The 25,954-nt window shown below is 52.7% G+C and overlaps 1 protein-coding gene across 1 annotated transcript in view; it reads left to right on the top strand.

Annotated features, from left to right (window-relative positions):
• LGR6 (leucine rich repeat containing G protein-coupled receptor 6) overlaps positions 1-25,954 on the top strand; it is a 152,007-nt gene that overhangs the window by 65,328 nt on the left and 60,725 nt on the right. The window contains exons 3-4 of the mRNA XM_039698583.1: positions 1,964-2,035; positions 14,039-14,110. Of these exons, the coding sequence (XP_039554517.1) occupies positions 1,964-2,035; positions 14,039-14,110 (144 nt within the window). The remainder of the gene's footprint in view (positions 1-1,963; positions 2,036-14,038; positions 14,111-25,954) is intronic.

Genomic DNA, 25,954 nt, shown 5'->3' with positions numbered 1-25,954 from the left:
GGCCCAGGGACAAGGCAGATCTCAGTGCAACATGGCCAAGGACAGAAACATCTGAAGCAACAGTGAGGCATGGGGCCTTACCTGGGGCTGGGGATGCTTTGAATCTTTAAATTCACCTGTGAAACCTCTAATTTCACCCAGTGAAACCAGGGCATCTACCACAGAGTTATTTCCCCCGTTATGTTCTGTGTTGCCCACAGTGCTGAGATGCCACCAGCTGGCTCTGCATGTGTCCCACCAGCATCTGGAGCTCCCCACCACCTTCTGAGGCCAGCAGCCCCAGCCTGGGCTCCATTTAAGCTTCACATTCCTCTCCTACTAATCCTGGAGGTCCCAGATCCATTCAGGGAGCTGGCAAACACTCAAACACACCCAGGGAAGTGAACAGAGAGGCACGGAGCTGCCAGAAAAGACGCATTGAGCCCGGGGTAGGTGTGAGCTGCTGGGAGGTGAGGACAGACAGCCAGCGAGGAGGATGCAGGGAGCAGGCTGAGGATGCCGTGCAGGAACACCTCCCCTCCAGGCAAGCGCTCCAGCCTCCCGGACAGCACTCCCTCCCATGTGGAAATCAGCAATCAAAAGCGGCAATTACCCCAAATCACAGCCCCTAAGTGACAAATAGCCCAGCCTGCCAGGCAGATCATGTGCTGCAGGAGGCAGGTTCCAACCTGCTCACACACATTAAAGAGACGACCCTGTGCTGTTTATGCTGTCAGAGGCCTCATTATGGGAGCGATTTTCTCCAAGTTCCCGAGGGGAGGGAGAGCTCAGGCACCCACACAGCCACAGGTGAGCCTGGCTGCCCAGAGCACCTTGGTCCCCTCGGTGACCTCTGCAGAGCCCTGGCTGCCCTGCTCTCTGCTGCCAGCCAGGACTGTGCTGCTCAGCCTCCACACCTGTCTCCTTCCCCAACAAAATGCCTAAAAAGAAACGAGCTTTGTCAAAGTTCAGTGATTGCCTTTGCCAGGTCTGTGCCCAACCTCTTGGGCCTGGTTTGGAATTTCTGTGAGAGTGCAGATGAGCCTGGGCACAAAAGATGTTCCCTGGTCACAAATTATGTTCCCTGTCTCTGTCTTGGAGATGCAATATTCCACTCCAAGTCAAGTAGACAAGTTTCTTGCCCCATATTAGTAGCAATTTAGGGTCTTCATCTGGTTGTTGAAGCTGTCTTTATGATTTCTGGCTGATGGACCCATATTTGTCCTCAAAACAGGAGCAGAAAGAGAAAAGTCACCTCTTCCCTAGGTCAAGCCTAGATTCAGGAGTCCTGGACTCCAGTCCTGGCTCAACCACATTCCCCCACCACAGTCCTGATGATAACAGTGATGCAGTTTCTAATGGCAGTGAAAAATGCAAATACCTTTTAATTCCCCAGCCTGTTCTGGGCCTCGTTAAATTTTGAGTTCTAAGATCAGGTGATGCTGTACAACGGCAAATCCCACAGGTTTCCTTCAATAAATTCTGTCAGTAAGTTCTGAATGTTCTTCCCTGCTCTATGTCCCATTTTTCCATTGTGATGTTGCTTTTGCTTCATCTTCCTCTCCCATCCCTCGGCCCTCATTCATCAGCCAGGATTTAGGGGCAGTCCAGAAACAGCTCTCCCCTGCTCCAGTCTCTGTGCCAAGGCCTGGCATGGAGCAGGGTCTGTAGGCTGGGCACTACCTGTGCTGTAATTTCTGTGCTGGGGACCTGTGTCTATGCAGGAAATGGCTTTAAGCCATGAGCTGTCTCTGGATGCTGAAAATGCTGCATTCGGGTCTGGCAGGAGCTGGGATTTCCTTTGCCTGCTCCTCAGGCTGGGTGAGGGGATGATCCCCAGCTCAGGAGTGTGGCTCAGCTCACAGGTGCTGCAGCCTCCTCTGGAGGGGACAGTGGCAGCATGGACGAGTTGTTAAGCCTCTGCAGACAGAGGACTGTCATCACAGGGAGGCTGACACATGACTGCCTCTTCTTTTCACTGCAGACGCCTCTCTGGAAACCAGATCTCCAGGATCCCAGGGGAAGCTTTCTCTGGCCTCTACAGCCTGAAGATTCTGTAAGTAACTCCCTCCTCTCTGCAGAGCAATCCCTGTCCCTGCCTCTCCTCAGCCCCTGGCACTGGCTGTGAGCAGGGACTTGCAAAGCTTCAAGGTGTGGGGTCAGGTGTTAAACCCAGCCTGGCAAACATGCCCTGTGGTCACTGGAGAGCTGTGTCCCACCCCCCTGACTGAGCTGCTCTCCCCAGGGCACACTGCCCAAAATGTGTCCTGGGAGAACCTGCACAGGTTCACATTTTACATAAAACTCACCAAACCCCCCTCAAGCGATGTCCCCCAGATGTGGAGTCCAGACCCCAAACTGGCCCCATCTGCTCTGCTGCTGTGCTGGGGCTGGGTTGGAGCAACTCAAAGATCCAGGTACCTGGGAAAGGGGCCTGTGCTCTGTCCAGCTCAGCTGTCCTCACCACAAACCCCTTCACGGCCCAGGAGGTCTCTGCAGGGCTCTGGGGTGACCTGGGAAAGGTGGGATCCGTGGGCAATGTGACCTGAGGGATCCCCCAGGGCCATGGAGGCAGCTGGACCCCGGAGCACTGCAGCCACCAGGGATCTGCTGACCCTGCTCAATAAAGGTCACTGCAGGCAGCACCCACCCCTGGCCAGAGGGGCAGGTCTGAGAGACAAAGCTCCTCTGGAAGCTTTGGAAACCCCACTCGGCTGAGCTGGGTGTGCTGTGGCCCTACACTCACACCTTCCTAGGGTGTCTCACTGCTCATGGAGTCACTCTGCTTCTTGTGTCCCTGTGACAGTCCTCAGGGTCTGTTCAGGATGTTGAGGTGGGAGTCCCTTTCTCCCTCAGGAACCATCTTAAAAATCTTCTGCAATAAACATTTCATCCCCAAGGGGATGTTTTGAACTCAGCCACAATGTGAAATTGTTGTAGCTGGTCCAGTTTATGCAGAGTGAGCAGGTACAAACCTGCTCCCAGGATTAGAGAATATAAGGCTGTTTACTACGTCTTCTGAAGATGTAAAGTATGAATCCTGCCCTAAATCTCAGGGCTTAGAGATTTATCCATCCCCTGCATTAGGCAACAAATCAAAGGAACTGAGGAAAAACCGCAGCTCTCCCACCCAATTTCAACAAGAGGAGCCTTCTGCTCTGGGGACGGGGAGATTTTCAAGGTGCTTTTGATCAATTCTATTTGTGTCAGGCCTGGGTAAGGGCGAATGCAGCGTGACTGCAGCACCCTTCAGAGCCCCAGGGGAAGGGGAGGGTGAGCTCTGCCCTCCTGCCCCAGGACAGGGCTCTCTGACATGGCCACAGCACCAGCAGGGACACACTCAGCAGGGACCCCAGAGCCAGGAGAGGAGTGAGGGATCAGGGCATTTCCATCTGGAAATGGTTGCATGGGAAAGCTTTCTCCAGGCTGTCCTGTGAGAGCCTGGGTTGGTGTCCTGCTGCAGGATGAGCTGCCTTGCTCTCAGCCAGGCTGTGCCAGTGGCACAGGGTGGCATCTGGGCTGTCATGTCCCCCTGGCTGCAGCCCTGCCTGAACAATGTACCTGCTTAGGGGCTTGGTTTAATGGTGGAGCTGGCAGTGCTAGGTTAATGGTGAGACTCAATGATCTCAGAGGCCTTGTCCAATCTTAATGATCCTGTTGTTCTCTGGCACTTACCTGACCCCAAACCTTTCCCAGGTGGTGTGCAGAGCACTACCCAGCCACAGGGGAGGAGGGTGGATGCTCACAGTGACTGGTCCACCCATGAACCTCTTATTTAACAAAGTTCCTGCTTCCTAAAATCAGGGGCACTACCAGACCCCACGTCACTGGGAGCATTTCACTTTCCAAAGACTCTGATGGTTCCCTGGCCTGTCTGCAGTGGAATGTTGTGCTGCCATGTGCTCTCACACAGGAGACGCTCTGATTGCCTTCTGCAGTGTCTCTGTGGGCTCCACTCCAACGAGGTCTTTGGGGAAATGCAGTGGCAGGTCCCTGCACCCTCCAGGAAAAGCAGTCATTGACCCCCACCTGTTCCTCTGTCACTGTAAGAGTGAGGGCAGCAGTGAGGGACACGATGGAGACAGACTGGTCCCTGGGAATTGCTGGAACAGGGCTAGAAATGTTGCCAGGACACATCTTAGGAGCACTGAGCTTAATCACATTGGAAGGGCTCTTGGCAAGGGTGGGGACTCTCGCTCATTTCTCTACTAAGAGAAGACTGAGGAAAACCACAATGTACTGAAGAAGGCAGGTGAGGCCACCCTGTGTTTCCTTCAGGTTGTGAGTAAGGTCCCTCAGATCACTGCAGCAGTGACCTGGCTGGGGCTGGTGGCTCTGCAAGGATCTGCTCCCTCTCTCCAGCAATCAGAGGGAACAAGGGTATTCCCTCAGTCTGGCTGTGGCCAGGGTTGGAGAGCAGAGCCTGGAGAGAGGCCATGGGGCTGGATCAGCCTCCTCCTTGTGCCCTGGGAGTGACCAAAAACTCTCACCCTCTTCCCAAGCAACAGCTCAGTTCCCTCTTCCCTTTGCTGCACTTCTCTGTGCCCCATCCAAGCCTGCTGAGGGTCAGAATCTACTGCTGAGCTGGTTCCACCAAGACCCTGTACCCTGAAACTCTGAGACTGAGCAGAGCCTGGAGAGAGGCCATGGGGCTGGATCAGCCTCCTCCTTGTGCCCTGGGAGTGACCAAAAACTCTCACCCTCTTCCCAAGCAACAGCTCAGTTCCCTCTTCCCTTTGCTGCACTTCTCTGTGCCCCATCCAAGCCTGCTGAGGGTCAGAATCTACTGCTGAGCTGGTTCCACCAAGACCCTGTACCCTGAAACTCTGAGACTGCAAAGATAAATTTCAACCTAAAAGACTGGGAGGAGTCTGGGGCTGCTGGGGAAGTGGTTTGTAGGTTTGTAGGATGCTGTTGTTATGGACACTGTGGTACTACAGAGATAAGGGTGCAACCCTTGGAGCTGTACATTGGTGTAAACTGGTGCCTTGTGCAGTACACAGAAGTGTGCCAGGGAACTGGGGAGCACCAGGGAACTGGGAAACACCAGGCTGGCCCCAGTTATGTCCATGTGCAACCACACTGGGAGGGGACAGCATGTCACAGGGCATGAGGTGCTCACTGCACTGCTCCCCAGCCAGAACAAATCTGTGCTCCTTAGGCCCAGTGTAACCATTCCTGCAGCCATGTGCTTTGCTTTGCACTTGAATCTCCACCAAAAACACACAGATAGGGAATTTAATCTCCCCCAAAAGCACAGAGATATTCCCCTCTCCAGAGGGTATCTGGAGATGGGACTCTGAAGACCCCACGAGACAGGAAACATCAGAGAGATGCTGGGATGTCAGGTGTTAAAAGAGAGGAGCATGGAGGAAAGTCCTGTCTCCTCACTCTAGGCAGAGGCAAAGCATTGAGTATATACTTAACCATTCTGGCTCTGCTGAAAATCAAGACAGAAGAAGACTCAGAGACGGCAAATGGGCAAATCACCCTTCAGGCTTTACACTGAACTTCCCTGGGAGTGCTGGCCAGTGAAGGGCTGCTGGGCTGGGACCCACCTGCACTGAGACATCAGCTGTGATGCTTCTGCTCCTCTTGGTGCTGGGCAAGCTCTGCCCAGGCCACGCTGTCCCACCTGGCACCTGCCCTGCAGGACACGAGGCAGCAGCAGAGCAGCCAGAGGACAGCAGGCAGAAGGAGGAGGAATTGCCCAGTCCTCACCTCTGGGGAGCCTAGAATAGAAATTGCAGGGCTGCTAGAAGAGTGGGATGGATGGGGCTCCCCCACCCATGTCCTGCTCCTGCAGCTCCTGTGCACAGCTGGTCCCTGGGCAGCACGGGGGGCCCCGGGGGTCCCGCTGCTCACAAGGGCCACTCCAAGCCTCTGGCACTCTGGATTCACAGCTGCCTGCCCCCTCAGCTCCTCTCTTGTGCCCCTCACAGCACCCTGCCCCTCTCATCTCCCTCTTGCCCTGCCTGGGGATCTTCTCCCCTCCTGCTGGCCGTGCTCAGGGGCAGGGAGCACCAGGAGCTGCCTCGCTGCTGCTCCCAGAGCCCGTCCCAGGGGGACACACTGCCAGGCTGCTGGCACCCCTCTGGCATGGCTGTCACCACACAGCACGTGGGGCTGCTGGCACTGAGCCCTGCAAGCCCAGAGTCATAGGCTCTGCTTCTCCTTCCGTGCTGTGCAAGGGCCGTGCAAGGCCCAGTGATGGATCCCGTGGGTGTTCTCTGCAGCCCACGGGGATGGAAACCTCAGCCAGGTGGGCACCTGAGCCACAGGGACCAGCACAACCTCTGGGGCTCCTGCTCCTGCAGATGGATTTGTTTCTGCAGCCAAGGCGTGCTGGGGACATAAAACCCTGTGTTTTGTCCTGCAGCCCAGTGAGAAGGACTGGGAGTCTGGTGATGAGCAATGAGTCAGCTGAGGTCACTTAACCTGGAGCAGAGGGGAGTGAGGATGGACACAGACCTTCAAGGACAGGCTGCTGCTGCAATGAGTCAGGAAATACATATTCTCCATATGTGAAGACAAGGACTAGCAGGCTTTGGAGTAGATGGTGACAGGGGTATTGGGGATGCTGTGTTTATAGATATGGGGGCTGTGTCCCAGGCTGGCTGAGGTTTGACAAGTGACAGGAGTGGCTCTGGCTGGGAATGGCTGCCCCAATCACAACCAGCTGAAACTTGGGGTATTCAGGAGCTGACTCACAGCTGGGTCAAAGATCTTCCCTATGGTGACAGGAGGGTCCCCTGAGGAGGCAGGCTGATATCTGGGGATGGAAACAATTTTCCTAGTTTAATTTTAGTGTGCTAGAGCCCTAGGCTAATTGCAATCATGTGCACAAGTAAACTCTCAGATGCTTCTTGGGCTGTCAAGGGGCCTGGTGCTTTCCCAGTCTTTTCAGAGAATCAGTTTATGTTTAAAAAAGGATGGGAAACACCCTGGGAATTCCTCCACCAACCCGCCTGTGCAGATGGTCTCTCCCTGCCCTCAGAGTGAATCCCAGAGGTTCTGGAACCTGGAGCAGATTCTTGGCTCTGCCTCCTCTGGCTGCTTCACTGCACAAAAACCACCTGGAAAGTGGCCATGAAGATAGGCCTGTGCAGAAAGCGTGCAGGGGTACACCCAGGGAAGCAGGTGTGTGGAGACTTGGAAGGGAGCAGGGGGAGAGCCAAGCTGCCCCACTACAACAAAACATCGTGCCCCAGATCTGCTGGGATGTGCTGAGATCTCCATGCATGGAGCCTGGAGCCAGCCAAGGGCAAGGGGAGAGGTAGCCCCCCTCAGACAAGGGCACACTGCCAGGGTGGATGCTCAGCAGCAGTAGCTGGTGCTCAGAGGTTTTCTCCACTGGCAGGTCCATCCCTGTGCAGAGATTTTGGGAGTGTACCTCTCCTGGGGGCTGCTCTGCAGCATGGTGCACCCACCTCCTCTCCACACAGCTGATGCTCCTCAGTGCAAACTTCATTGCCAGGATCATTGGAAGCCACTCCACAGGCTGTTTTGACCCCCTGCAAGCTCCTTCCCTTGCAAAATTAACTCCTTGGTCCATGCTCTCCCAGCCTTGGAGCTTTCCAGGGTGGCAGAATATGCTGCTTAATGAGGGTATCTGGAAAACTGCAAACTTTTCCATCCTTCCAGACCTCCTCATGAGCTGCCTGGATGCTTCTCAGCTCTCAAGTGTCCTGGCTGGAGCTCCATCAGCCAGGAAGCTCCCATCCCAGCTGGCCATGGGCTGACTTGGGCTGCCACAGCTTCCCAGACATCCCACCCTTGCTCAGGTGTCCCTCCCCAGACGCTGCCCTGCACAGCCAGGAGTGCCCCCGCTCTGACTCCTGGCTGAACATGCTGCAGCAGCCCCAGGGCTTACTAGCCAAGAAGGAATCCCACACCAAACCCCACAGGGAAAGACTCCAAGAGCAACCACAACCTCACCCAAAACATGGAGGGCAAAATGCCCGGGTGCATCCCCTTGGCTGCAGACCCTGCACCCGCAGCGGGCCCACGCTGCCACTCCATTCCCCAGCAAGCCCCAAGCAGCCTGTGGGAGTGTGCAGAGCCCGTGCTGCCCAGCCTGCCTGCACAGCTTGGGGGGTGAGCACTGCCCAGCAGAGCCCTGCACTGCCCAGCACAGCACTGCCCAGGGTGTGAGCCCTGCACTGCCCAGCAAAGCACTGCCCTGCACTGCCCTGCACAGCCTGGGGTGTGAGCACTGCCCAGCACAGCACTGCCCAGGGTGTGAGCCCTGCACTGCCCAGCAAAGCACTGCCCTGCACTGCCCTGCACTTCCCAGGGGGTGAGCCCTGCACTGCCCTGTACCACCCCAGCAGTGCCCAGCAAAGCCCTGCCCAGGGTGTGAGCACTGCCCAACCTGCCTGCACAGCCCGGGGTGTGAGCACTGACCTGCACAGCCCTGCACTGCCCTGCACTTCCCAGGGTGTGAGCCCTGCACTGCCCTGTACCACCCCAGCAGTGCCCAGCAAAGCACTGCCCAGGGTGTGAGCACTGCCCAACCTGCCTGCACTGCCCAGCAGAGCCCTGCACTGCACTGCCCTGCCCAGGGTGTGAGCCCTGCACTGCCCCAGCAGTGCCCAGCACTGTCCAGAGTGTGAGTCCTGCACTGCCCAGCACTGCCCTGCACTGCCCAGCACAGCCTGAGGTGTGGACTCAGCACTGCCTGAACCCCCTCCCAGCACACCCTGCCCCAGCCCTGCCCATGGTTCCTCTCCATCAACAGGTAGGCTGGACAGGAGTGGCCCTGTTCAGCACATGCCACATCCCCTGGATGGGCCCTACGCAGTGGCCACCTCGCCATCCCCTCTTCTTTCCTTCTCAGCAGTGACCACAGGACCTCCCTTGGCCCAGGACAGGTGCTGACTTTCCTGGAGTGTGAACACACATCAAACATCCCCAGAATAGTCAAGTTGCCCCAGGATGGCAGTTTGGAGGTGGCTTGGCACGCTTCAGAAATCCCTAGACAGACCCTACCTCTTGGCCAGCCCTGAGCCCGTGCAGTACAGAAATGGTTTGAGACAAAGGGAATGGCGTGGCCCATCCAAGAGACGCTCCCATTGGGAGGGAGAAGGAACGTGCAGGGGTTGGAATGTCTTTAATCCCCATGCATGGGCTCCAGGCACAGTTGCCTCCAGCAATAACAGCCCTTTGACTGTGCTGGCTGAGTCACTTCAGCCTCCCAGGATGGGGACATTTTATCATGCACAGGCCTGCACCTCTGAGGGCTGTGTGTCTGCTGAGGCTCTCTTGTGCAAGGATCCTGGTGTGATGGGACCCGATCCCAACATTTTTCTGGTCGTTCAGGCGTGGTCCCTGCCAACAAACAATCCTCCTACTTCTGAAAATGAAACCTGACCTCTGAGAAGCTGGGATTTATTCTGGTTCCAGCCAGACTGCTGTGGGCAGCAGGTGGAGTGTCCATGTCTGCAAGCCCCAGTAGCACCTGAACAGTGCCCAGCAAGGTGACAATGCTCTATCCAAACCTGGGTTTGAGTCATTGCTGCTCTGAGGAGCCTTTGCTTGTCATGTTCATCAGTGTCCAGAACTCGCTCATCAACCAGCAAGGTCATAGAATGACAAAATTGGATTTGAAGCAAGCTTAAGGACCACACTATTCCACCCCCTGCCACTGGCAGGGACACCTTCCACTGGCCCAGGTTGCTCCAAGCCCCAAACCTGGCCTTGGACACTTCCAGGGATCCAGGGGCAACCACAGCTGCTCTGGGCACCCTGTGCCAGGGGCTTCACCACCCTGAATAAGTTCTAAGAAAATTAGACTCAGCAACTGAGAAATCACATCAAGTAGACCAGGATTTGAGTTCTGACTAAGGTCATCTCCAGGCTGCTGTGAAGCAGCACCTTGCTGTAGGAAAGCAAATGAAATCCAGGGATTTTGTTGGAAGGCAGGAGCTGAGGGAGAGGCAGGAATAGACAGATGCTGACAGACAAAGGCTGAGGCCAGTGTGATCTGGGATCTCAGGGTCACTGTGATTTTGTGGACTGTCACAGACTGTCTGTGCCTCAGGCAGTCACCCTGCAGCAGGCCTGGGGCTCACACAGATCCTGCACCACCACCCCTGCTCACACCCTGGAAAGCAGGGTGCTCCCTGGGGGGAGCAGGAATGTCGGGGGGGCAGTGTCTGCCCCAGGCTTTTAGGACCATGAGCCAGGAGATGAGAGGTTTGCAGAGTTGTTCCCTCTTTTCAGTGCTGCTGACATTAACGTGCAGTGACCTCTTGAAGCAGAATGTGTTGGCCATCCCTGGATGCTGCAGGTGCTCTCCTCAGTGAGCTGCAGCATTGTCTTCCCTCTTCTTATGCAAGAGCAGCACCCCAAAGGGCAAAATGCCACAGCTCAGGCAGAGAGGGACCTGGTAGCCCTGCCCCAGTTTTTCAGATGCCCTGCTGTCCTCTGAACCCTTCTGCCATCCTCCTGTTGCAGCACTGCTGGTACAGAGCAGCCCCAGGAAAGAGGTGTCACAGAGAGGAGGTGTGACCCTGCAGGTGTGTAGGATCAGCCACCTGGCATCTTCCACCAGGTTTTGGTACAATTATTATTTTGGTACAATTATTCTTCCCAAAGTCATGTTGTATGTTGTTTATGAAAAATAAGTAATATGCAAGGGTGATTTAATGTGACATGTAAGGATTGAGTGCAGTGAGCAGGGCCTGATGGGGGCTGTCCTTAATGCCAGACTGTAAGAGAAGCCATCCTGGGACATCCAGGGATAAACACAGCATGTCTTCTCCTGCTAGAACCTGAGCTCCCTGTAAGAAAAGCTGGAGCTTTCCTGAGCTTGAGGCTGAATGAAGAACTTCTTGTTTAATACCAGGGTGGCCCTGTCCCTAGAATATTATCAAACTCTGTTTGGAATTGGTTTTTGGTTTCTCTGTGTCATGCTCTGATTATGAGTTATTGGATTCATTATGTGCAATGTGAAGAAGCACTGGTTCTTGTCCCAGTCCCAGCATCTGAAAACTTCTCTAGTTATTCTGCTGCTGTGAAAAACAGCATTGTCCACCACTCCAGTGGTTTTTGAGGTCTCTGAAGCATCTTCCTTAAATATTGTTTGTCTGCACCAAAATGGCTTCATTTTGGAACCAGTCCATGCTGATGGTGGTCTGGAAAGTCTCTCAGTCTGTTTTACTGGTTGGAGAAGGGACTTGTAATAAATGGCAGGCAGCAGGATCCAGCAGAAGTGTGACAATGGGCTTTGCTTTAGTGCTGACTTCAGATACTTCCAATGATCAACACTAAACACCAGGCTCAGATTTCAGAAAGCCACTGAGATTCAATGTTTGTCCCACCAAAACCCTGAAAGCATTTTCTGAAGCCCCACTCTGTATCTCTCTGTGTCCAGCTCTGCATCTTCTTGATTTTTAAAAGACATGAATTATTATTCCACTTCACTGGGCTGCAGGACATGGGGTTTTATCTCCCCAGCACGCCTTGGCTGCAGAAACAAATCCATCTGCAGGAGCAGGAGCCCCAGAGGTTGTGCTGGTCCCTGTGGCTCAGGTGCCCACCTGGGTGAGGTTTCCATCCCCGTGGGCTGCAGAGAACACCCACGGGATCCATCACTGGGGCTTGCACAGCCCTTGCACAGCACGGAAGGAGAAGCAGAGCCTATGACTCTGGGCTTGCAGGGCTCAGTGCCAGCAGCCCCACGTGCTGTGTGGTGACAGCCATGCCAGAGGGGTGCCAGCAGCCTGGCAGTGTGTCCCCCTGGGACGGGCTCTGGGAGCAGCAGCGAGGCAGCTCCTGGTGCTCCCTGCCCCTGAGCACGGCCAGCAGGAGGGGAGAAGATCCCCAGGCAGGGCAAGAGGGAGATGAGAGGGGCAGGGTGCTGTGAGGGGCACAAGAGAGGAGCTGAGGGGGCAGGCAGCTGTGAATCCAGAGTGCCAGAGGCTTGGAGTGGCCCTTGTGAGCAGCGGGACCCCCGGGGCCCCCCGTGCTGCCCAGGGACCAGCTGTGCACAGGAGCTGCAGGAGCAGGACATGGGTGGGGGAGCCCCATCCATCCCCCTCTTCTAGCAGCCCTGCAATTTCTATTCTAGGCTCCCCAGAGGTGAGGACTGGGCAATTCCTCCTCCTTCTGCCTGCTGTCCTCTGGCTGCTCTGCTGCTGCCTCGTGTCCTGCAGGGCAGGTGCCAGGTGGGACAGCGTGGCCTGGGCAGAGCTTGCCCAGCATCAAGAGGAGCAGAAGCATCACAGCTGGTGTCCTGCTCCTCACACCCCCTGCAGTCACCCCAGGGTCTCTGTTCTTTCCCAAGAGCACTTCTGTCCTGTTCTGGCTCTCCTGTGATTCCCACTAGCCCAGCAGAGCTGTAAGCCAATGCCCAGCTTTTATCTCTGTTCATCTAAGGAGCCTTTCCCTCAGTTTCCCTCTAGAATTCTGCATTTTCCAACTGCTCTCTCCTCATATGTGCAAGTTGTTGGCAGAAATGCCAGGTGAGATGCTGTCAATCCTTAATCATGTTCTTCATTTGGAAGGGAACCATTTATTAAGTGTGGCCTATCTGCTGCCCTTTTGTACCAAACACATCTTCTCCCCTGCACTGAATGTCAAAATTTAACATTTTATTAAAGAAACGCTTAAGTCATGGTAGCTGGTGTCTATTCTTTCTTCTCCATCCTTATGCTTTTTTACCCTTTTTTTTTAATAGAAAAAGCTTTTGGCACAACTCATTTTTCACAAGCTACTACTGACAGTTCCTCATTTCCTTGCTCTTTCTTCTGTGTTCATACAAATAATTTACTGCTAAGTCCCCATTTTCTACCACAAGTCAAAGAGTTTTGTGCCCTAAAGCTTTCCTTTTTAAAAGGATGTCTCTTTCCAACTTTTCTTCCATGTCAGAACTCTGAATCCTTGGCAGTAAGGCTGCAGTCACTGCAGTGGGGAGGTTTCTTGCCTACCTCGTGCTCTTTGGGCTGCCCCTCACCAGTGAGGCCATGCCCTGCTCCTTTGACACAGGCAGTAAATTATGATAGGACCCCAAGCAGCATTTCCTTTTTCATGCCATCTCCAATCATTCTAAGAAGGTTTTGTAAAGAGAAGCCTCAGAATGTAAAACCTTCCCTTTTCAGGCACTTCTTCCCCTGGCCCAGCTACCTTGCTGGGTTGTGTCAGTTACCCAGGGGAGCATGTGTCAGTGATGTCCCATTTCTGCAAGGAACAAAGCTCAGGACAGAGGCATGTCCAGAGGCAAGAACAGCATTTGCAAAGATGCTGAGATGATGAAGCAGTAAACTCAGATGTGTGGTGCTCCAGTGGGTCAGTGAGGGAGGATTGTGTCTGAAACAGCCCTTGGAGTGTGGTTCTCACGCTGCCTCCAATCCCCAGAGCTGTTCAGACATGCAGCCCTGGCTGCACTGTCACCTTTGTCTCCTCCTTTCCCATCACCTGTGTCAGTGTCCCCATGTCCAGGGCCCTCCTCCATGCCCTACACCCACTTCCATCTCTGAGGGCTCCTCCTGGGTCCTGCCTGTTCAGTCCAACAGCCCCAGGCACCTGCTCTCTCTGCAGTCTCTGGTTTGGTTTTTTCCACAGCAGTTCCAGTTCCTGCTGCCAGCTGTGCCAAGGCTGTGAGGTCCCTGAGCAAACATCTGTGAGCAGCTCCTCACCCTCTGTTCCTGCTGTGCCACAGCGGGGTAGGAAAGCTGCCCAGGGCTGGTTTCCATCCCCTCTGGAGGGAACACTGACACACACGGGCAAAGGATGCCTGACTCCAGGATAAATGTGGGACAGCCTGGCTCAGAGCACTGGAGTCAGTCTGGGGTAACAGATGCACATCTGCAGGGCAGAGAACCCTCTGTGCAGCACCAAACTCACCCCTTGGCCCTTCTGCTGCACCTCCTGGGCCACACTGGGCTGCAGCTCACCTGCCAGCCACCCTAAGCTTGTTTAAGAGCCCTGGCTGGCCAATGTGGTGCTTTCCAGCAAGAGCCCAGAACAACTTCGGAAACAAGCAGCAACATCCTCCATTTCATGTCAGGCTGTTGTTGTTGGGTTTTTAACAAAGTTTTCTTTTTTCTAATTATAGGATGTTGCAGAACAATCAGCTGAGCCGCATCCCTGCAGAGGCACTGAGAGATCTTCCAAATCTCCAATCTCTGTAAGTAATTAAAAATCAATGCTGCGAGCTGCACAGTCCCTTGGGGACCCCAGGCTTCCCAGCATTTGAGTCATTAGTTCCTTTGTCAAGGATGTTCTGTTCCTTCTTCCTTTTCTTTTCCAATTTATTCAAAGATTACTGTCACTTAGAGTGGAAGGGAGGGGAGGGCAGTTTTCAAGGAAGAAACACTGTCTTGGTAGAGGATGTTGAAATTACAGCTCCCCATGTGTGCATTGTGATGAAAAGGCCACCAGAGCCAATGCATATTTCAAGGAACATTGGAAAATATCCACCCAAAGAGTCTCTGCCCTCTGCACTGTGGACCACAGTGGGGGAAGGACCTGCCAGTGAGCACAGAGGGGTGTCAAAGTGCAAGTTGGGCTGTTTTACCCAAATGGAGAATTGTGGCAAGGTAGAACTGCTTTAAAGACTTTAACAATTCAGCCCTGGGAAGAGGCTGAGGCTGTGATTGTGCTTTTCCTGTAAAGGAGCTGTACCCACAACAGGTCTGTGCTCCTGTGTTCCCTAAAAATCACACAGTTTTGGAATTCTGCTGTTTTGCTGAGTGTGGGCAGAGTTGAGAGCAGACCCTGGGAGTGCCAGTGGATTTAGGGAAGGTGTGTTTGGTGCAGGGAGCACAGCTGAAGCTTGTAAGAGCCTTCTGAGTTGGGCTGAACCACTGAAAATCCGACTTTATCCCTTAATCCTTAACTTCAGCCTTAGTCTTACACAGCCCTTTTATCACAGAAATGTTAGCTGGGAGCAGTTTCTGGCAGTCTCCTGCTTGGAGCAGGACTACCCAAATACTCAGCAGGGCAGCTGCAGCTTTGTCTCTCCAAGCACAGAGATTCCCCTCTCCCTGGTAGCCTGGGGCTGTTCTTCCTGGGGAAGAAACTTTTTCTCAAGTCCAACCTAAAACTCCTGGAAGGCAATTTGTGGCCATTACTCTTTGTTTGATCACCTGGAACCACCCTGAAGGGCTTGGCTCCATCATCTCTGGTTGCAGGTCCCTGGCAGTTCTCCTCTCAGCCCCTTCTCTGCTCACTGAAACCAACCCTGCTCCTTCCACCTCTGCTCATGGGGCAAATGCCCTGGGACCCTGGCTCAGCCACTAGCCCTCCACTGGACCTGTCTCATTCCTCTTCATCCTCCTTATACTGGGCACCCCAAAACTGGGCACAGTTCTTCATGTGTGGCCCTCCAGTACCCAGTAGGAGTTTCTGTAAATATTAATTTAAATATTAATTTGCAATGGGGGTGTTGGCTGTGCAGGATATGAATGTTCTTTCTGCCAGAAGAGATTTGAAACATTTGTTGTTGAAACATCACTGGCACATGGTTGTGGTTATTATTAAATTGTGTTGACATCACCACCAGTGCCAGAGTCAAGACCCCCACTCCAGGGATTTTGAGATCAGGTTGTGTTCCAAGTGACTTCTCTTTCATGGGAAGCATGGCATGGAAGGTTGCTGGTTGTTGGCTTCTTTTCTGTCTCTGTCAGGTCAGGATTGAAAGTGCTCAAGATGATATTTTGGGTTCAGACTCAGATATTTATTTTTTCCTTATCTATGTTACAGTCTCACAAGCAGTGAGTTCTGCAGTATTACACTAACAAGCTACAAAAATGGCCCCATATCTATCACTACAAGGTCTTTAAAGGAGAAACTGTCCAATTAAGAAAGGACACCTCAATTATTTTCACTTTCAACCCCATGACTAATCCCTTGTATCCCACAATGCAGACTTTTCTGTACATTTACACAATGTCACCCAAACTCATGGAGAAGAAGGTGAAGAAGAAGGAGCAGCCTCTACCCTAAAACCTCCATCTTGATTTATCTACATTACTATATTCCAAAACCTTAATCTCTAAGTTTTCCCCCTGTGATATCACATACTTCTATTCAAACTGCACACCCACAATCCCAGTTCTACCATTCCAGTTTGGAAGCTTCTCCACGGCCTCAGGTCAATGCAGTGTTCTCCTGGGGGTCAGTGCCTGTCAGCACAGAAATGTGAAATTCTCAGCATCCAGGGTTCAAGCAGCAGGTCACTGGCCCAGGAACACCTCATTCCCCACAGCCTGTCTCTGCTTTGCCTTGCCAGTGTGTGACAGCCAGTGTGTGACAGCCAGTGTGTGACAGCCAGTGCCACCAGAGCCCATGGCTGCAGAGAGCCAGCCTTGGCTTCTGAGGGTTCAGCTGCTGGCACAGCCACCACTGCAGCTCTGGCCACCAGTCCTGGGGCATTCACCACTGCTGGGGGGCAACCTGGGCTAGTGCTGGCAGGTCCACATGCTCCATCTCCTCAGCCCACAGCCCCCGCCAAAATACCACAGGGCACGTGAGAAATGCAAACCACCCCAAGAAGACACTTGCAGCACTCTGGGGGTTGTTTAAGGGGCAGGGTGGGAGTGCTAATTCACACATCCCTTGTGTGAATTAGCACTGAGGTACCTGCTCCTAGTGCATTTTGAGGCCACCCCACCCAGGGTGGTTTTCCCAGGTGTTTCCAAAGTTGGGTCAGGGGAGCTAGGGCCAGTTGGGAGCCAGTGCTCTTCCTGTAGAAACTGAAGAGTAAAAGCAAATTTTTGGAAGAATTAAGCTTCTTTAGACAACCTGAGGGAAACTAGGCTTGGAATAAAATCAGAGGGTGAGCATCTGGGCAGGTCTGGCTCGGACATGCCTAATGCCTGTCACAGCAGGACTGCTTTCTACAGCTGCAGCCACAGCTGTGTCCTCCTTTCTCCCAGAAAGTGCTGTCCAAGCTGGTCACTTCCCACCCAGTGTCCAAGGTGACTAAGCAGGGATGTTCTGCCTTTCCTGAGCAGCCCTCTTCCTGTGCACCAACCTGTCTGGGCTGCTACTGCCGCCTCAGAGCTTCCCTCAGCCCCTCACCCCTGCAGTGCACAAGCACCCATGCCTGGTCCCTCTGGGCTCCTTTGCTCCTCCTCTTCTCATCATCCACTTTTAACATCCCTGACCTCATTTGCCTGTAACAGAGCCACATCTTCTGTGCCTTCCCCAGCTCTTCCTGAGGCTCAGGATCCTTTCTCTGCCCCTCATTGTTTCTGAAGTCTGTCCCAACTCAGACTGGGCACAGGAGGGACTCAGACTGTGATCTCCCACTCCCCCCTCTATCTTTAAAAAAAAAACAAACCCAAACTGTTGGGCCTGACAAGCCCTGAGTTCAGGGTGGGAAAGGCACCAACACCTTCTGGCCTGCAGAACTGCTCCATCCACTGCTCCCAGCTGCCCCAGCCAGGCCCACAGCATATTCACCAGGCACAGTGGGAGCAAATGAGTTCAAAGGAAAACTCCTGCTGGGAAAATAAATTTTTCATGGGATGGGGTCTGAAGTGCCCCTCCAGCCAAGTGAGCCTCCATACACATTCTCATGGTCACAGAGTGCCCAGAGCTTCTTCAGAATCAGAGCACAGGATCACAGAATCGTCACTGTTGGAAAAGACCTCCAAGATCATCAAGTCCAAGCTGTTCCCCATCCCCAGTTTGTCACCAGACCAGAGCACTGAGTGTCACATCCAGACACTCCATGGACACCTCCAGGCATGGGGACTCCACCACCTCTCTGGGAAGTCCCTTCCAGTGCCTAACAACCCTCTCAGTGAAGAAATTCTTCCTGATGTCCAACCTGAACCTCCTCTGGCACAGTCTGGGGCCATTTCCTCTTGTCCTGTCAGATTTACACAGGTGACTGATTAGCACCCATTTTGGGAGGCCCATTTGAGAGCTGGCAGGGCATATAAAAAAATAGAGATGTGTATTGGGAACAGCACAATCCCCTGCAGCAGATCTGTTGGGACCTTAAAGGTTACTCATTCCAGGCCCCTGCCATGGGCACTTTCCACGAGGCCACATTGCTCCAGGCCCTTTGCCAACCTGGCCTTGAACACTCCCAGGGACAGGGCAGCTACAGCTTCTCTGGGCACCCTGTGCCAGTAAGATGAAGAGCTCCAGGAGAAGATTTCTGTAACAAAAAGCAAGCAGCAAAACATGAGTAACTTGTGTAGGTGTCGCATCAGTGACCCCACCTCACCCATCCCGTTCTCTCTGTGCTTACAAGAGTTCAGGGTGAAGGTGTGGGTCATCAGTCACATCCCAGCTGTCACTTCTGCATGTGTGCCCCTGAGGCTGGCCCAACTCTTCAACCAGCTGGGGGGCAGTCTCTTCTGGAAGCAAAAGTTTCAGAAGTGTTCCATGCAATGGAGAACTCTTCCCTGTCTGGGATGGTTAAAGGAAGGGCAAAAAGTGCTTCTCAGGGGATCCTGAGCACAGATCACCCCCAGGCTGCAGTGGAACCTGCCCTCAGCACGGAGAGGAAAGGAGGGAGCTGTTCTCCAGGGTGGGCATTCCACAGGATGGTTATTCTCCAGGGGACCAGGCACAAGCCAGCTCTGCCTCACATTAGGACCACACCAAACTCTTCCTCTGCCCTGAGCCTGACTTATTTAAAGTGTGGAGGGCATGTGCAGACAAAGATGATGATTTGCACTTTCATAAAATCACAGAATCATCAAGGTTGGAGGAGACCCTCAGGATCACCTAATCCAGCCACCAACCCAGCACCACCACATTGACCCCCACACCACATCCCTGAGTGCCACATCCAGACACCTCCAGACACAGTGACTCCACCACCTCCCTGGGCAACTCATCCCGATGTCTGACCACTCTTTCAAAGAAAAAATAATTTCTAATGTCTAATCTGGATCTCCCCTGGGGGAGCTTAGGGCCATTTCCTCTTGTCCTATCACCTGAGACATGGAAAAGAGCCTGACCCCACCTCACTATAACGTTCTTTCAGGCAGCTGTAAAGAGCAACTTTCTCCTCCTCCCACAGCTGCCCTGTAGAGGCTCTTGGGCTGGGTAAGGTCCCAAGAACCAGGTCTGGTGACACAGCCCAGTGTGGCTGCAAGGCACAGCCCTGCTGGGGGTGGATGGGACATTCTGAGCACACACAGCACAGAGTGTGACAAGGTGGTGCCACTGCTGTGCCTCACCCTGGGGCAAGCCTGACCTGGACAGCATCCTGGGGCTCACCCTGGGGGAGCAGCCAGTGCTTGCACAGTCCTGCAGTTCTCCTTCTAGCTCGTGCTCAGAGGTGCTCTCACCCATCAGGAGTGGCACAGCATGGACAGCACTGTGTCTGAAGGGAACACAGGGCTGAGATTTCTACTGCCATGGCTTCTTCAAATGTGGATACTCACCTCAGACCAAGAGACTCCATGCAGGTCTGCATTAGAGTGATTTTTTCCCCTCCTTTTCAAATATCTGAGTCATTTTCCACAAGTTTATGAGACTCCTGTGTATCCATTGCCAAAAAATTTGCCAGCCTGGAACACCTATAGGTCACCCACAGCACAGTTTTCAAGAATTACCAGTCAGGCCATCTGAGCCCCAGTGTGTTTGTGCTGCTCAGAGACTCCTTTTTTCCATTCAGAAGGGGAAGTGGCTTTATGGCACATCATGACAGGCCATGAGTTACCAGACCTGTATGGCACTTGGTGAAATATTAACTCTCTGCATATTGGCTACACATTCTAAGCAAGCAGCACAGCTGGGAAGGGGGTGAAAAAGGGAGCCCACAGGAGTGGAGTGGAACCAGTACCAGACAGAAAGGGATTGTGTGTTGGTTATTTTCTTGCTCTTTCGGGTGTTTACATTTGGTGTCCATGTTTGTCGTTCTGGGATTCAGGCAGGATTTGAAGGGAAAGTGTGCATCCCTCAGGACAAACAGTAGAGGAAAGGCTGACTTCTCAATGACCAAGTCTTTTCTCAGGATTACAACAGAAATGGCAAAACTAAGTGGAGACTGAGAACAATTGTTTTCAGCTAAGTTCTATCAGAAGAACTTGCCAGTCAGTTCAAGAGACAGGTGACCAGAAAAATGGGACAGAAAGGGATGTTCTAGCCACTGTGGGACAGAGAGAGGCTGGCATTCAATGCCTGCACAGCACAAAGGCATATTTGAAATGTAACAAAAAACTGTGTCCATGAACTCCAGTTGTCTCCAAACGTGGCAGCTGTCTGGGCTTCTGGCATTTAGGGAGGATGAGACAGGACACATCACCCAAGCTTTGGGATTGAGCTGCGGGGTCCCTTTGTGGCACTGCTGCAGCCCAAGCCTGGCTCCCAGGCAGGAGGGGTATCCAGACCTGTCCTGAAGTCCCTCTGCTTGCTGGCTGAGAGTGCTGGGCAGGGCAGGCAGCTCCTGCAGGCTCTGCAGGGTGCATGCACTGAGGTGAGGGACCAGCTGGAAATCTGCAGGAGTCTGGGAGTCCCTGACAGCAGATCAGCTTTACCTGTGTGCTCGAGGAGAGGGAGGCCAGGCAGGAAGAAACTTCAATAAATGCTGTCAGTCAGAGGGAAGAAGGAAAGCCATTCCTCGTTTTTATCAGGTGCTGATGCATGTTGAAGTAGGAGTGCCCTGTCCAGAGTGACCAGAGCTGGGGGCACAGTCAGAGCATGAGGACTCTGCTCCAGAGTGCCTCAACTCCAGGAAAGCCTGGGGCCCTCTGGCATTGCACATGCATCCCCTGCCTTTCACCTCTGGCTTTGTGGCAGTCTGAACACAGGGCTCCAGCTTCCCTCTGTACCAGGAGCAGGAGCTCTCTGTGCCTGGGTCCTGCTCACATCTGGCTCTAAAAGACCAGATAAAGGAGAAACACAGATGTCACAACGACCATGCTTACACTGCTCTGCTTCTCCCTCTCTTCTTGCCTTCTGATGAGGACCTGTCTGCAGGTCCTTTCTCAAAGCTGCCAACCCACGGACTTCAGGTGTGCAGAATTTTTCATGGCAGTGGTGGTATCCCCTGCAAAAGATATGCTGTGGATCCAGCAGTGGCAGAACACTAATTTTAAGTACTCTAGATGAGGCACACTGGCTCCCTGGGAGCCCAAGTTACTGAAGATCCTTCACTGGACAGACAGCAAGCCAGAAAAAGGTATTTCAGGCAAGTTTCAGTGAGATGGGAGAGTCAGAGTGTTTCCCTTTAGATTCCTTCTCTTAGACATTCCCATTGCCCTGTGTGATCCCCCCCATATCCTTCCTAACCAAGGAAGATGCAGCTCTGAGTTCTGGCAAATAACATTTCAAACATGGTAAGAGGGCTTCCTCCTGCAAACTCTGCCACAGGTGCTGTGAATCCCGGCCAGCCAGGAGGAGTTTCCATTCATCCCACATAACTCTGTGCCAAAAGGGCGTTGGTAGGCCTGGGATGCCCATTGCCCACCACACCAGGTGCTGACCAAAGCTTGGCTGCTCCAGGTTGGACCACGGGGTATCACCGACCATTGGTCATCAGGGAACTCCTGTGGCCTGCACCATCCCTCCTGAAAGGGTTTGGCTTTCCCCAGCCAGGATCCATGGGTCATTCTGTCCATGGATTTCAGCCAGCCCGAGGGGGCAAGTGTCCCACCCACCCAGATAGCCCCATCCACATCAGACACACCTGTGCTTACAAAAACCCCTCACCAGGTCCTGCAAAGCTGCAGCCATGCCCAGGCCAGAACCAGACCTGCCCTGTCCCTGTCAGCTACAGGATGTGTAGACATCACTCTCTGGAGCCCCAGCTGTCAGGAAGGACACCTTGGCAGCTTTCTCTAGATGATTACCAAGAAGAATTTGGATTTCAAAAGAAAAGTCCAGGCTCTGGAGACCGAGCCTCCTACCAAGTACGAGGGAGCTGCTTCCCAGCAGGCTTGATTTATCTGGGAAGCATGTTGGGAAGGCCGGTGGGGAGGATTAGAAAGAACACGCACACCTGATGGCAATGCTCTGAGCCCTGCAAGGGCTGCCAAGGCCTTACATAATGCTCAGATGCAGTTGTGATGCCCTGGCAGAGTCTGGCTGCCGGTGGTTTGTAGGTGCAGTAACAACATACCATGTGCATTCTGGAAGAGTCGTGTGTCAGTCTAATTAACGACTTTGTGGTTTGTGAGCACTTACCTAAAGCAGATGGGCACTGTGTCTGTTCCTTTGCCAGGCAGAAAGAGTCCAAGGTATTTCAAAGTGAGCAGGTGCTATAAATTATAATTACCAAGCTTGTCGAGGTAGAGAAAGCAGAGAGTAAAGAAACCTGGTGGATTAAGAGATCAAGGTAAACTTCTGGTTTTTCTTTTTCAAATGCCTATGGAAAGCTTTTTTGGGAGTTTCTTGCAGATCAGCATTTTGGGAAGGTGCTTAGCATGTGTCTGGCTCTTCAGGGTGAGTGTTGTCTATATTAGCCTGGTGGTGGTAGGGAGGATTTAGTGCCAGGCAGAAGAGTTAAAGCCTCAAGATCCTGCACCATGAAATTGAGCTTCCCTTACCCCCTTTCCACACTGCACTTTGGGTTTTCTCTCGTGTCCCTGGCAAGATGCTCCATTCTGCTGGCAAACCCTTGGGTGCAAGCCTTGTGATTCATTCCCTAGCTCTGTATCCCACAAGGACTGACTCTTGCTGTTGGGCTTGATGGCATCCAAGAAAACAACCTGTGACTGTGTCTCCATCCACCTTCTGTCTCTTGGCAACTCCTCCTGTGTTCAGAAAAGTAACTGCTTCCCTCTGTGCCAGCTTGTGCCAGTCCTTACAGCCTTGTGGCTAATGCAGCCACTGTCAGTACCAGCAGCAGCAGCCCCATTCCCTGGGATCCTGGCCTTGCCCTCATTTTATTTCGCCTTTCTCCATCACACGCTTGCATCCCTCTGGAATATTTGCAGAATTCTCCTGCCACTGTGCCACAAACCTGCTGTTCCCAGCTGAAATCAGCCACGGGCTCCCTGAGGAGCACTCTGGTCCCATCAGCACCATCCCCACCAAGGGCAGGCTCTTGTCTGTGACCCTTGTGTGACAGCAGTTCTGTCCTCTGCTCATCCGGCCTGCACAAGCTGAGGGGGTGCAATCTGGAGGAGAAACTGTGCCATAAATGTTGTTCTTAAAAATACTGAAATAATCTTCCTGTTTGCTAAAGCTGTAATTTCCCATTATATTCTGATTTCACTCCGGCTGTACTTGACCCAGAATCAATAAATGTTAAATCAGCCTGACATGTAACTCCCTGTACACAGGTTAATTGTACCTCTAACTAAAACAATCCCCTTCCTCCATCCCATTAGTTTGCCACCATTTGGACTCCTGTGGAAATGCAATAAGGGCTGCTTCCTCCCTGTCCCTTAAGGCAGGTAATTATTTTCATACATATGGCCGGAGATTAAAATGCAAAAAATGACTTATAGCAATTTGAGAACATGTGGACTTTGATGTCGACAAAGGAGGAAGGCTTTTCCCACCAGATCAGATTCTCACAAGCATATAAATTCTTATGACAGAAGGAAGAAAAAAATTCCTTTGGAATCAACATGGCCTGAAGAGCTCAGTCTGTTCATTCCTCATTTCACTTCTTTGATCTGTTTGAGATTTGACAGTTTGCTGTTCAGCAATATTCTTCTCTATAAATCACACGTGATGCTGTGAGGTTTTGGGAAGGTGTTGTTTCCATGGGTTGTTTAAAGGATAAAAGCTATAGACAAACTGATACCTATAAAGTCAGCACAGCATAGCAGTGACTAACAGCCTGCTGGCATAGGAGCTGTCTTGTGGCAAGACCACCTCAGATCTGATTTACTGGCTCCAGAATCTTTCTGGAACACAAAAGGAGGCCAGGGAAGATCAGTGGGGGAGCTCTGATGGAGTGTATGAGGATGGGCTGAAGCAAAGTGACGGCAAATGTTTCCCTGGTGATTGCTGCTGCTGAGCACACAGGACCTTGGATTTCCCCTCTTATGATGAAAGCATTCCTGCAGCAGGAAAAGGAGCCCAGGGTGGGTATCACAGTGTCAGCAGCATGCTGTCCTTCCACTTGTGAGGACACAGGCTGCTCAAAACCTTCCCATCCCAGCTCTGAAATCCCCTTTTCCCTGAGGCCCCTCTTCCCAGCAGCCAGCTCTGGACAGCAGCACAACTGAGTCAGGAGCATTTTGTCCCCACTTCTGTTTTCACAAGCCTGATCTCCATTTTGGCACTGCATGCTTTAATTACATTTCTACAAAGGAGATAGGCTGGGAGGGTCCAAGAGCAGACATTTACCACATTCAAGTGACCACTGCAGGCAGATGTGCCACACAGCTGGATGTACTGAAGTTAATTTTCAGGCACTGATGTAGCCATGGTGTGGTGAGTCTTTGCTGAAGTTTGGTTGCTGCTAGGGCTCCTCGAAGCTGTGTGGAAGCAGGAGCCTCTCTGGCTGCACTGCCATGATCCTGCCTCCCAGGTATGGCTTGCACAGCCTGGGAGTCACCTGAAAATGGCACAGTGGCCCCTGTGGCTTGTGCAGTTGAGCCAGTGCACAGACAGGGAAGAGATTATACAATTTTGTTTCAGGTGGGCTATGTCCCTGGAAGGGACTGATGTCTTCTCCTGAGGCCACTTCTCATAATTTGGTTCATCAATGATAAAGCAAATTCTGAGGAATTACTGCTTTTTGGCAGAGACTTTGAACAGATAAAATTCTTCTGGTTCTGTCCTCCAACCTGCTGTGCCCTAGCTCTTCCCTCCAGCCAGTCTGAGCTGCCACTGGAGCTCCGTGTTCGTCACCAGGACTGGCAACGATAGCTTAGCAAGATCAGACCAGGTCTGAGGAGAAAAAGGTGCATTACAATACAAATGCAGGTCAACACTCAGATTTTGGACTCATTCCTCTGTTTATATGGGCCTGGTCCAAATCCCAGGTCTGGGTTCAAGAGCATCCCTGACTAGGAAACAAAGTGCATGGCTGGACCTTATTTCCTGTTCCAGCAGCTTGCTTTGCCATTCAACTCATCTCCCCATGCTGTTCAGAGTGTGCTCCCCAGTACCTCTGAAAGCCATTTTTGCTGCAATGATGAGCAGCAATGTATTTTCAAAAGCCAGAGTTGGTAAAACCACTTGGCAGAACATGCATCACTCTCTTTTACTGGGGCAAAAGCTGTATCTTGGTCACTGTGCTCCTGCTAGGACTCAAGAAGCAGCTTCCCTGCAGCCCACAGTGACAGTGGGGGATCAGCCACCGTGGTGTTTGGCACAGCCACAAAGAACCCTGGGCCAGGTTTGTAGCTGGGGTGTTGAGTGTCTGGGCCAGGGGACTGGTGTCTTTGTGCCTCTGCTGTGACTGGGGTGCTGAATCCTTCCCTCATGGTCACATGGAGGATCCTAAAATACTGCCAGGAAGGAGATCAGATTTTTCTGAGTCACCACCACGGCCTCACTACACAACCTTCCTTCTCTTTGGATAAGCTTCTGCTGTGCCCACGTCTCCCTCAGGCAAACCAGGTGGATTTGTCTCCCCTGACCGTGGCTGTCTAGATATTACCTCACCCCAGGAGCAGTGGAAAATGATCAGCATCTGCAGAGAGTGAATCATCTCTGTTATCTCAGAGCCCTCTCCGGGGATGAATCACTCTCTGGAGGAACCTGGTTTTCTCTTCTGGCTATAGAAAGACCCTATAACTGGTTTCAAGTTCTGTGTGGATAAGGCTGGGTGAGGTGTGGTTTGCCTACACTTGGAAGGCAAAAGAAAAATGTCCCTGTCCCCACCCCTCACTTTTATCCAGCAAAGTCAGCCCCCCAAGCTGACACACCCCATCAGAGCAGGGGTACCAAAGCAGGGCTGAGCATCTCTGCTCCCCACAGCCCCCTGCACATGGCCCAGCCACATTTGTGTAGCCCTCAGGAAAATCTATCAGAGATCATCTTGCCCAAAAATACAAATGCAAGGAGAAGCTTACCCTCTAACCAGGGAGGAATTTCTCTACACTCCAGAGCTAGAGGGATTTGAATTTGCAGCTGCTGTTCTCAGAGCAAGTCA

This window comes from Passer montanus, unplaced genomic scaffold (genome assembly GCF_014805655.1).
Source record: "Passer montanus isolate IOZ18808 unplaced genomic scaffold, ASM1480565v1 scaffold127, whole genome shotgun sequence".
Classification (NCBI taxonomy): domain Eukaryota; kingdom Metazoa; phylum Chordata; class Aves; order Passeriformes; family Passeridae; genus Passer; species Passer montanus.
The sequence above is the reverse complement of the archived record's forward strand: the minus strand, read 5'-3'. Positions and strand labels throughout refer to the sequence as shown.